The 11,889-nt window shown below is 62.3% G+C and overlaps 1 protein-coding gene across 2 annotated transcripts; it reads right to left on the bottom strand.

The window, feature by feature from the left end:
- Positions 1-3,206: 3,206 nt before the first annotated feature.
- CYTH2 (cytohesin 2) lies at positions 3,207-10,911 on the bottom strand. Of its 2 annotated transcripts, none has more exons than XM_081107671.1 (12): positions 10,719-10,911; positions 9,791-9,938; positions 9,623-9,689; positions 8,508-8,626; positions 7,361-7,441; positions 6,782-6,894; positions 6,535-6,683; positions 5,948-6,059; positions 3,966-4,042; positions 3,788-3,859; positions 3,539-3,693; positions 3,207-3,456 (listed from the first exon to the last, which is right to left on the bottom strand). In XM_081107671.1, the coding sequence occupies exons 1-12, from the start codon at positions 10,735-10,737 to the stop codon at positions 3,369-3,371; spliced, it is 1,200 nt and encodes a 399-aa protein (XP_080963797.1). In that variant the 5' UTR covers positions 10,738-10,911; the 3' UTR covers positions 3,207-3,368. The 2 variants fall into 2 exon arrangements, with proteins under 2 accessions (XP_080963797.1, XP_080963796.1); XM_081107670.1 differs by lacking the exon at positions 10,719-10,911 and adding an exon at positions 10,178-10,470.
- Positions 10,912-11,889: the final 978 nt, after the last annotated feature.

Here is an 11,889-nt window from a genome sequence, read left to right as displayed (position 1 = left end):
CCATCTCTCTGACGGGGTCTCTGTTTTTAGCTCATCTCCTGGTTTCAGCCTGTTCCCCATCACCTTGGGACCGGATTCATTTGCGTATTTGAGGGATATCGTTTGGATACGAGAGGAGGGAAGGGGCCAGAAGGGACTGAGCGAGGATGCTGTGGACTCAGGGCATGAGGGTCACGTTCGAGTCGGGGGGATGGAGAAAGGGGGGGAGAGGACATAGTGGGTGCCTGTTCCCGCTGCTGCCACCAGTAGACCTGCTGGTGCTTGAACTGACCTTGGGACATGGCTGCCGGGGCAGGGGCTGCATGGCCCACGCCAGGCGTGCGGTGAGGGCCTGGGGGGGAGGGGTGCGTCGGTTCGCTAGGCCTTTAACCAAGCACCGCAAGTTGGGAGGCTTAGGGCACAGACGGTTATTGACTCGGTGCTGGAGGCCAGGAGGCCAGGATCAAAGTGCCAGCAGGCCTGGCCTCCTGAGGCTGAGGGCAGGGCCCGCCCCCTGCTTCTCTCCCAGCTTCTGGTGTCTTGCTGGCAGTCTCTGGGGTTCCTTGGAGGAGGCATCGCCCCCACCCCTGCCTTTATTTTTCCCCAGCATTCTCCCTGTGTGTCTGTGTTCAAAATATCCCTTGGGAGAAGGAAGGACATCAGTCATACTGGATTAGGGCCCATGTGAGTGACCTCATCTTCACTAATTTTATCCGCAATGATGCCATTTCCAAATAAGGTCACATTCTGAGATCTTGGGGGCTCGGACTTCAACATGTGGATTTTGGAGGGTCACCTATAACAAGGGGGTTAGGAGTTTGGGGTCCTGGGAGAGGAGGGAGATGGAAGCTAGAATTCTTAATCCTTGGAGGGATTGAGGTGGGGGGGGGGGTTGTTGAAGGGCAATTTTGAGATGACTGGAGTCTCACTTGATCCGCCGACAATCCAGCTTAATTTGGCTAAAACAGAACCACTGATGTCCCAAGACACACACACACACACACACACACACACACACAATCCCTCTTTGATCATCTCACTCAATGGCAATGCCGTTCACCAGATACTCAAGCCAGAATCCCAGCTGACCCAGCCCTCAGCAAGTCCTACTGGCTCCTCGTCCGAAACGACTCACAGGGGCCACTGTCCCGCCTCTGCAGCCACACCCTTCCCCTGGCTGACTGCACAGCCTCCTAGCCTCCCTCCCTCCAGCCGCTCACGTCCAAACCTCTCTGCAGCAGCCCGCGGCCCTGCCTACAGCCTCCACCCAAATGCACCACATCAGCCCTTGGATGGCCTCCACCAACTGAGAATACATTCCACGTACTGGCCCCGAATGATGAGGCCCATGTATCCCCTTCATTTCCATTCTCTCTCCTCTCTCTCTCTCTCTCTCTCTCTCTCTCTCTCTCTCTCCTCCCTCTCTCTCTCTCTCTCTCTCTCTCTCTCTCTCTCTCTCTCTCTCTCGTTGTTAATCCGAGAGTGGAAGGTAGGGGGTGGGAGACAGAGAGAAACATTGAGGTGAGAGACACATCGATTGGTATGCCCCAACCCCAGGGGGCGGGGGGGTTGGGGGGGGGGGGAAGATTGAGCCTGCAACCGAGGGAAGTGCCTTTGACCTGAATTGAACCTGCAACCCTTCCGTCTTCAGGCTGATGCTCTAACACTGGAGAAACCGGCTAAGGCTGTCCCCTTCATTTTCTGTCACCCTCCCCCACCACCACCACCAAACAGGCAGACTGGTCTGTCAGTTACTCCAACCCACCGTGCGTCTTCTTGCCTTTGCACATGCTGTTCCCTTTGCCCGAGATGCTCTTCCAGGGCCTCTCCGAGCCAGCTGCTTCCCACTAGTCGGCACTAAGGACCCATGGAGGAGTGCAGGGTCCGGTGAGACAGTGTCGAGACCCTTAACTTACCCAAGGTTCCCATTTACCACAACCTTCTGGGGTGGATGACTCCATTTCCCTGGAACCTTGGGGAGGAGTCAGAAAATCCATTTCCCCTCAGCCCCTGGGGGTTGAAGCAGTCAGGGCCTCTTTTCCCAACCTGGTGGGGCACCAGGCTACCGTAAAGCTGACAGCATTGTCTTGAGAAACTACAACTCCCAGGAGACCTCGGGAATGACTCTCCCGGCAGTGGGGCGCCCAGAGCAGCACAGCCTGCCAGGAGTTGTGGTCCGGCTCTCGCTCTCGCAGGAGGGTGACTGCTATGGCACTTAGCCCTGCCCACGGGAGAGGCGGCGGGTGTGTGTGTGTGTGTGTGTGTGTGTGTGTGTGTGTCCCCACCCCACCCCACCCCACCAGGAGCACTCAGTCAGGGATTCGACGTCCGGAGGATGCAGGGTGCGGCAGGAACTGCATTCTGTGGGGCAGTCAGCCCAGGGACCTGCCAGAGCTGTGGTCCTTGGAGTCTCCTCGGCTGCACATCTGGGCACAGGAGTGACATGGGGTCTCCCAATTTGCCACACCACCTCTTTGCTCCAAGGGGACACCATGCGCGCCTGGAGCTCGAGGGCACAGGTGGACAGGCCCGGGCCTGGCTCTTGGGGGCGCCCTCAGTCCTTGCACTCCAGTCCTTGTGACTCCCGGGAAATGGAGGTGGTTACAGAAGCACAGGCTCTCGGCGCTATCGCTGCCGGGTGTGCAATGTCCTCACGAGGAGGTTAATCCCGGCTGAGGAACCGGTCCATCTACCGCATTCCTGCCTCTTGGCACCGTCCGGGCCCAGCCCACTCCCAGCACCAGCAACCTCTTCCCCCACCTGCTGCGTCCAGTGCTGGGCCTCCCCCTTCTTTCCTCCGGTCCCCCCTTCCCAGGCCTCCCCAGGTCCCCTCCACAGCCCGTCCAGCTCTCTGGCTGCCCCTCAAACCAGCTCACAGCCCCACAGCTATTAACTGTCACCCATCGAAGACCACAAGCCGCTACAGGGACCAGCGCCCGCGGCTCCGGCTGCCAGGTGGCATCTGAGCGGGTGCCATACCTCGCCTGGGAATACCTGCGTGCCCGTGACATTCTAAAGCAACACCAGCTCCGGCTACACCAACCGCCTCCATTACCACCCTTGCAGGCTTGGGGTGCAATGAGAACGGAGCCACCCGAGAGGCCCCAGGGGGGTTACCCTCTTGGCCAGCACCCTTCGCTCCACTGACAGCTCCCAATAGACACCAGCACTCCTGGCCCTGGATGGACAGCTGTCAACCCCGAGAAATGAGAGGTCAGCAGGCCGCGAGCAGTTCAATAATTATTACCAACAGTGCGTTAATTACAAATAACGAGAGAGGAACCAGAGGTGGTAGTTTTCCACACGGGGAGCCAGCATCCACAGCCCCAGCCCCAGGGGTCCGGCCCCCCGGGCGGGCGGCGCGGTAATAAATAACGGGGGGGACGGGGTCAGGGCTGCTCCTGCTTCTTCTTGACAGAAATCCGCTTCTTCCGGGCGGCCAGCATCTCGTAGAAGGGGTCCACGCTCACAGCCGCCCTGCGGGAGGGGAGGGGCCAGGGTGAGGCCCGGGGGTCCGGTCCCAGCCACCCCCACCCCAGGGCCCCGGAGCCCAGCTCACTGGATGGACTTGATCCACTCATCCTTCTCCTCCTGCGTGGGGGCCGAGATCCGGTACACCATGTGGTTCCCCTCCACCACGCGCCCATCTGCCTCCGTTTTGCAGGCTTTGATGAGCTGCCCCTTGTTGTTGGGGATATAAAGCTCAAAGCAGTTCTGGGGAGACACCGAAGAGGGGCGGTGGGTAAGAGCCGGCCTGAGGGCAGAGGAGCCGCCGCTGCGGCAGGAAGGGGTACGGGGAGGGTCTTACTGGTTTCCGGGGGTCGTCCACCTCCCGGATGCTCAGATTCTCCAGGGGGATGATTCCTCGGGGCTCCTTGTCCTGAGAGAGCAAGTCGGACAGGACTCGGACCTCCCAATCCTCACCCCGGCCCCGCCCCCAGGCCCCACAGCTCAGCCCCGCCCGGTCCTCACGCCCCGGTCCTCACCGTGGTGTACTCAAAATAGTAGAGGCAGTTGTCAGTGAGGATGAACCAGCGCCGCTTCCACGTCTTCACCCGGCCCCCTGAAAGGGAAGGGGGGAGGGGGCCTGGGCTCAGCACAGGGTCAGGGCCTCTGGGAGGGGGAGGGGGTGAGAGGCAGAGCAAGCGCAGGGGCGCGGGCTGTCGGGGCCTGGGACGAAGCAACGCGTGGGACAGACAGACAGACAAGCAGGGACAGGCGCGCTTGGGCCCCAGGAACTGGTCCCCCCCGGGTGGGCTTTCCGCTCTCTAAGCCTGTTGGCCAGCCCGGGCCCAGGAGTCTGAGCCCCCAGCCCCCTCTCCGGTAGTGACGGGGAGCGAGGACGCCGTGTACCTACCTCCTGGGGCAGACAGCGAGAAAGCAGGCAGGACCAGGCGAGAGGCAAGGCAGAAGAGTGGGGTGCCCCCAAGAGCCACAGGCAACAGAAATAGGGTGGGCGAGGGAAGGGATGCGCAGGGGGTAGGACAGAGAGAGAGAGAGAAACAGCAAAGAGAAACACGCAGGGAGGGAGGGAGAGAGAGGGAAGAAAACCAGTTACATCCACATGAGGGAGGATGGGCCAGGCCCTCTCCCTCCCGGGAGGCGAGTGCCCTGAGCCCAGGAGGCAGCCATGAGCACCCCCTGCATCAGTGCCAGGCCCCAGACCACCCTGCCCACATCCTCGGCCAGGAGGCCCTCCGCTGCCGCCATGAACACGTCTGTGCCCTGGAGGCCCTCCCCACAGGGGAGCAGACAGAACCCCGCCTTGGCCCAGGTGGCGTGGGGACTCAGTCAAGTCCAGCACAACTGCCCAAGTGACCTCAGCACCACCTCCTGCCCTCTCAGCCACCTCCCTGCTGTGGGCTCCTTGTGGGCCAGAGGGACTGAATAGCAGCAGTGACCATGGCTTTAACCACCGTGAACAGAGCCGCCGCAGGCCCCCCTCCTGCCTGTCCGTGTCTAAGAGGCGCCTTTCCCTAATGATCACAAAGCAGAGATGTGCTCGGGTCAGAGACCAAGCCTCACTGTCCTCACCCGGGAGAGGGGAGGGATGGCTGCTGAGGGAGGCGTTTGGAGGGGAAATCGTTGGTGACGCTGCCCTCCCGACACCCTCCCTGCGGAGCCAGAATTCCCCCCAGGAACCAGGCACCCAGCACCTCGGCTGGAGGACGTGATTTGCATTTTTCACGAGCACCAGAGCCATCTGCACCCGGGCAGGACCTGCTTCTAATGCTGGAGAAGGCTGCCTGGGCCCGGCACAAGCCCACACGGGGAGGGGAGACGACCCCAGGAGCGCGGTACCGCCCCGGCCTCGTGCTGGGCTGCAGGCTTCCCGGGCCCCCCCGCTGCCCTGCTGTCTGCACTGTGCACACTGGACTGTGGCGCTGTCAGTCTGCCTCCCAGAGCAGCCGTTCAGGGCTTCTCCATTAAAAAGCCGCAGCTAACACTCCCCTGGCACCTACCATTGCCAGGCCTGGCTGCAGACCAGCTCACAACCTCAGCTCTGCATTAGGGCCACCTGGGGAGCCTTCACCATAACTGACGGCTGTCCTGCCCCCTCCTGGCTTCACAGGCCAACCACCGGGTGTAAGAGCTCCCAGGTGACTCTCCTGTGCAGCTGGGCCGAGGAGCACCATCCTCAGACAGAGGCACCGCGTGACCCCTGCTAACTGACCGTGACCCCTGCTAACTGGCCGCATCTGCTGGCACCACGCCCCCTCCCTTTCCGGTCAGGGACTCCATCCACCCGCACAGCCTGGCAGTACCCTGTGCCTGAGCCCTTCGCTTCCCCCCAGTGTCTGCGGAGCCCCCAGCCGGGCCAGCACACGGGCCAGCACGTCCTCAGCCTCATGACGCAGACGCATGAACAGGCCAAGAGGTCGCCTCGCTTGCCTGGGGTCACACAGCGGAGCCCAGGCCCACTGACCTCCCCCTGCAGAGCAGCCAGCAGGGTCAGCAGGGGACGTACCCAGCTTAAGGAGCCAGCCCTCCCGGTCCGGGTTGAAGAAGGTGTGGGTCAGGTCATTCCCGTCATCCTCCGGGATCTTGAAGGGCTCATTTCGAATGCTGTCGTAGAGGTTCTGAGGGGCGAGAGCCCAGTGAGCAACGCCAGGCCCCTGGGACCCTCCCGGGCCTACTTGGCAGGGGCAGAGGAGGGGGAGGGGACGGCAATGAAACCACAGGTGGGACAGCCATGGATCGAGAGAGGGAGGGGGAGCCTGGGGAGAAAAGGAAAGCGGAAGCAGAGGAGTGGAGGGGGCCCTGGGGAGGAGAGAAAGGAGAGAAGATGGAAAAGATAGAGAGAAGACCCCACCGAGCTCTTAAAGACAGAAACAGACAGAGGTGGAGAACGAGGGAGACCAAGACCCTGGAAGTCAGAGGGCCGGGGACGGAGACAGGGAAGAGAAACAAAGAAAGAGGCAGCGGGGAGAGAGACAAGAAATGGTGCCCGTGGAAAGGCGGGATCCCAGGTGGAGTGCCCAGGCACGGGAGGCCCACGGGGAGGGCTGTGCGCTGTGGGCTGTGGGGAGGGGAGGGGAGGGGAGGGGGCCTGACCCTGAGCAGCTCCTCAGGCAGGTCCCCGCCCTCGTTGATGCCCCGGTTCATGGCCACGAAGCGCTCCAGGCCCGGCTTGTCCCGGACGTTGGGATTGTGAAGGCTGGTGTTCAGCATGATCACAGCAAAGGACAGCACGTAGCAGGTGTCTGCAGCAGCCGGGGTGTGAGGACACAGGTCAGTGGCCCCACGGCCTCCTGCCCCGGGCCCAGCCCCTCCCCGCAGGCCCCAGGGTCCGGGCGCCCACCTGTGGACTGGAAAACGCCGGGGTTACACAGGCAGTAGCGCTGGGCAAAGGCTTCCATCATCCGGTCAATCTTCTGGGCCTCTCCAGGGAGGCGGAAGCTCCACAGAAACTGCCTGCGTGCGAAAGGGGCCAGGTGCCGTCAGGACCAGGGAACCCCTTTCCCGCGCTCAGTCCCACCAAACCTGTGGCCTCAGCAGCTGTTCCGCGTATGGACACATGACCCAGTCGGACCAATGAGCACGGACTCTGGGACTTGTGGTGGACTTAAGGAAAGTGCTCTTTCTCCTCAGTTTGCTAACGAGCCTGGAGGACAGCAGGGGCTCTGTTATCCTGTAAGAGCAGGCCGCAGCCAGCAATGCCAGCACAGGGGCGAGCACAACCAAGAGGTAAAGCTGACCTCCTGGTGCCGTCGGAACATCTGGAGACAGCTGCGCCTGAAGGCCCCACCACGGGCTTCTGTGTCACATGCAGCAACCCAGTCCCGGGTTTTTGCTTCTATTTTAGTTTTGAGCAGGTGTCATCGCTTGTAACGGAGGCCTGACAGGCACGCTCCTGCCCTGCCAGCCCCGTCCCTCTCACCTGAGGGCCTGCACCAGATTGAGGTCGGTGAACTCATGCAGATCCACGAAGGCGTGCAGCACGGCCAGGTTCAGCTCCTCCCTGGGAGGACAGGCACGGGCATTCAGAAAAGGGGTCCGGGAGGGTGGGCGTGGACCCAGCACTGGGGAAGCCAGCACTCTGCACCCAGTGCTGGCCCGGCCCACGGCAGGGCGCTCAGACCATGCCCTGGTGTGGCTGACCCTTTGCACAGAGAAATGCAGCCAGCATGTGCTCCGCCTACGGTCACCTCTCAGCTAATCCCCAGGCTCCTCAGATGTCCAGAGGTGGCCCCCAACCCCCCAGACATCCACGGTCAGTCCCCACCTTCCACATGTCCACAAGACGTTCCCCACAATGACAGATGTCCCCAGTCGCCACACATCGCAGCTGTCCACAGATGGATCCCACATACAGAAGGTTCCTAGACATCAGTTCCCACATTCCCAGACAGTCGCCACGCACCTCAGATGTCCAGAAAGTTCCATACACTCTAGATCCCCACACCCTCCCAAAGCGCCCAGACACCCAGAGTCCTGTGCACCTCGGACGTTCAGACGCTCACAGACGGTCCCAGGCCTCCCCGACTTCCCAGCATGCCCTCCTGCACCTTAGGGTCAGACAGTCCGCGCCTTCCCTACACCCACAGATGGTGCCTGTGCACTGACCTCCAGGCTCACGTGCCCTAGACTTCTAGGCAGTCCCCGTCCTCCCCAGAGTTCACAGAGGTCCTCCTGCCCCGATTTCCACGGGGTCTCCAGGCTCCACAAATACCTGCTGCTAGTCCCCATACTTCCAAGCTGTCCACACGGTTCCCATGCACATCAGTGTCTACCCAGTTCTCACATTCCTGTGACACATTCCTACAGACTTTCTCCTGTCCCCAGGCATAATGGTCCCCACACTTCCCAGATGTCCTCAGAAGGTCCCCATGCCCCCGAGATGCTCCCAGACGGTCCCTAGGTTCCCCTGATGGCCCCAGGCTCCCCAGGCCCCGGCGTCAGCCCAGCCAGTCATAGTCCAGCTGGAAGGTTAGTCTGTCAGGGTCTCTCCTCGGGAGAGCAGCTTGCAGTGAGGCGGATGCAAGGGGCTGTGGGGAGAGGCCTGGAGGAGCGGGGCGGGGCCTCACCTCTCCCCCAGGTAGTCCCCGATGGCTGTCTTGTTCAGGCCCTCGCCCTTGTACAGGAAGCGGGCGATCTCCTCAGGTGTGTTCTGCAGAAGTTCGTTCTCCACCAAGAACTGGATCCCCTAGTGAGCGGGGACCGGGTCTCAGTGCTAATACGCTGACAGCCACTCCCACCACCTCCCCAGGAACCTCAGCACCCAAACCCACCCACGCTGCCCGAGCAGGGCCAGGTGTCATTTCCAGGCTTCTCACAGGCCTTTAAATAGCCTCCCTCCCGCCTCACCGCATACAGCCTTGGCACCCACTGTTCCCTCTGCTCCGCCTGGTTCATTCCAGCCCCGAGAGCAGGGTCTGGCGAGAACAGGAGTTCAGTGGCTGTTTGCTGGAGGACTGAACAAGCTACACTGCTCGGGGCAGGAGGAATAATGCGAGAAACTCAGTGAGCAGCAGGCCCTCAAGCACTGTGAGGGCCAGCCCTCGGGGGGGACCCCGGCCTCCTCTGGCTCTCCCAGCGCCATGAGGACCTCCACTACAGCTCCTTCTCGCCCTGGACTGTGGTGACCAGGTCTCAGGGCTCCCTGCAGGCCAAGCAGAGTCGACCATCTCTAGGGGCCGAGCACTGGCTAGCAGAGGAGCAGGCCCAAGGCAGGCAGGAGGCAACGGGCTTCAACTGCATGAACGAACAAATGCCTTCCTCCACCGGGTGAACACTGGCTCTTCCCTCAAACCTGCCCTGAGCATCCCCTCCTGGAGGGAGTCCTCCCCGACGCCCCGGCTCCCGCCTGAGTGTCCCAGCCCCGGGGCCTCTTTCACGCCGCCGCTGAGCATGTCACTGTCTGCTTCTACCAGACACCAGCTCCTCCTGGGACTCTAGGTGACACCAGAAGTGGGTCCAGAAATACGAACAAGCAGGGAAAGACGACGGCCGGCGGAGGACACAGCACAAGCAAAGGTCTGGGGGCTGGAGCACTTGGCTCATGTTCAGGGAACAAATGGACAGTCAACCCCGCGAAATCCAGGGATTGGGACCAGGTCTGTCCCCCTAAAATAGGCCTTTAAACCATCACACCCCGTCAGCATGTCCGCCAGGCTGACCCCAGCCCCGTGGCCCCAAGCACCTTCTTGGGGTCCATGTTGAACTTCTTCCGGCCCATTGCCATCTTCCGGTTCCGCTGCAAGGTCTTACTGCAGAGGCAGAGAGCAGGGGGGTGGAGGGTCAATGTCTGGGCAGCCCTGGCCCCTGGCCTGGCCCCACGACCCCCCAAGTTCCCGGCTCCAGTCCTCACCTGCCCTCATTGGCCTCCAGACCCTCCACCTCGCTCATGGCTTCGCTGAGCTCCTCGCGCAGGCGCTGGATCTCCACCAGCAGCTCCTGCTTCCGCCGCCGGATGTTTTCCAGCTCCATCCGCTCCTCTGGAGTCAGGTCTGGGGGTTCTGGGGGGGTCAGGGGTTGGATGGAGGTCAGTTCTGGGGGGACGGGGAACCTGTGTTCCTGCAATCTGGATTTTTACAGGGCCGGGGGGCATGACCCCTGCCTGGGTTCAGGGGGAGGGTGAAGATGAGGGTCAGGCCTCTTATGTCTGCCGGGGGAAGGGGCTGGGGGCCTGGCTTGAAGAAGGGGACCCGGGCCTGAAGGAGAAGGCGGCTGGAAGTCTCAACTGTGGGCTCATTACTTGCAAAGGGGCCGAGGCCTTGGCTTCCCACTTCCATTCTCAGCGATGCAGCCGCGGGCCTGGGTGTCCGGCCTCCCGGGCCCATGAGAAGTAACTACGGCGGGGGACGCCGATGACAGCTCGCGGGAGTTGGGGCAGGGGGCGGGGCACCAGAGGCCACGGTCTCCGTGGGGTCTCTGGAGCCCCAAGATTTCTCCCTCACCCCTCGGCCCCCAGGAGCGCCCCCCCACCCCTGCTCCCAGCAGGCCCTGGGCTTGCCCGGCCCCTCCGGGGGGAATGGTTCCGCCGCGGCCTCCGCTCCACCGCTCATCCCGCCCCCTCCCGCCGCCACCGGAAACAGGATCGGCCCAAACAATGGCCTGGAACGCCCCGCTCTCGGGCCCCGCCGGAAGCCCATCCCGAGCCCCGCAAAAACGCGGCGGCGGCGGCGACGGTGCCGAGCAGCTCCGAGCGGCGCGCGCCGGGGGCAGCGTTCGCGGCGGAACGTGGAGGACGAGGGCCTTCATCCGCCCCTAGCCGGCCCCACCCCTCGCCGACCTACCGTAGACGCCGTCCTCCATGGCGGCGAGGAAGCCCCGCGGGGAGTCCGGGGCGGTCCCGCCAGTCGGGCCTGGTTCCGCGTTGGCCCGCGGGCTCGGGTGAGCCCGCTCAAACGCCCCGGGAGCCACCGCCGCCTCCTCAGCGCCCGTCCTCAGCGCTGAAAAGACTCTCCCTTCGCCTCCCAACCGCCCCGCCAGTAGGGACCGCCCCTCGTTTTGACACCGCCCAATCCAGTCCGGGCCCTCCCGTCTGCTCCGCCCTGGATGCCGAAGGACCGTTCTCCTGGGCCAATCAGCGCGCAAGGAGCAGGCGTAGCAGTGTCGGCCGCAGAGAGACGGTCCCTCGGACCAATCAGACTGCGGGCCGAGGGCTGGGCACCGCCTCTGAAACAAAAGAAGTCACGTGGCTGGCTTGCCCGCCTATGAGGAGCCTCGGAAAGGACTTGCTAGGAGGTGGGGCTGCGTGGGAGCCGTGAGGGCTCCGCGGGCGCCGGGACTTTGGGTAACGGGATGCGATTTCCGCCGAGCGCGCCGCTAGTGGAGCGTTGCTGGGGGTCGGCACTTGTTCCAGGGGGCGGGGCCCCAGCTGTCGGTTGTTCTCCGAGCCACAGCTCCTTAGCAACCAAGCTTCCTTTTGACGACAGCTGTTGCCAAGCAACCGGGAGCAGCTTTGGCTCACTTTTTTTTAAAATTTAAATTCTTTATTGTTGAAAGTATTACATATGTCTCCTTTCCCCCCCCCCATTGACCTCTCCCTGGACACTCCCACCCCCAGCACATGCCCTCACCGCTCTGCTGTCAGTGTTCATTGGTTATGCGTATATGCATGCATACAAGTCCTTTGGTTGATCTCCGCCGCCCCTCCCCCCCCCCCCAGGCTCACCTTTCTTTTGGCCTCCTGGCCCCTCCGTTCTCCAGACGCTTTTCTTACCCCCTCCCATCTACCCCAGCCTCTCCAGAATTAAGAAGTGGTGCAAAAAAAGACTTATTCTGTCTTTTCAATGTTACACTATTTGGTCCGGCTGGCATGGCTCAGTGGTTGAGCATTGACCTATGAACCTGGAGGTCATGATTCGATTCTGATCAGGGCACGTGCCCGGGGTTATTGGGGCGTGCAGGAGGCAGCCAATCAACGATTCTCTCTCATCATTGATGTTTCTCTCTCCCCCCCCC

Source organism: Myotis nattereri (genome assembly GCF_964212035.1).
Source record: "Myotis nattereri genome assembly, chromosome: 15".
Lineage (NCBI taxonomy): Eukaryota > Metazoa > Chordata > Mammalia > Chiroptera > Vespertilionidae > Myotis > Myotis nattereri.
This window is presented reverse-complemented; position numbering and strand designations above follow the sequence as displayed.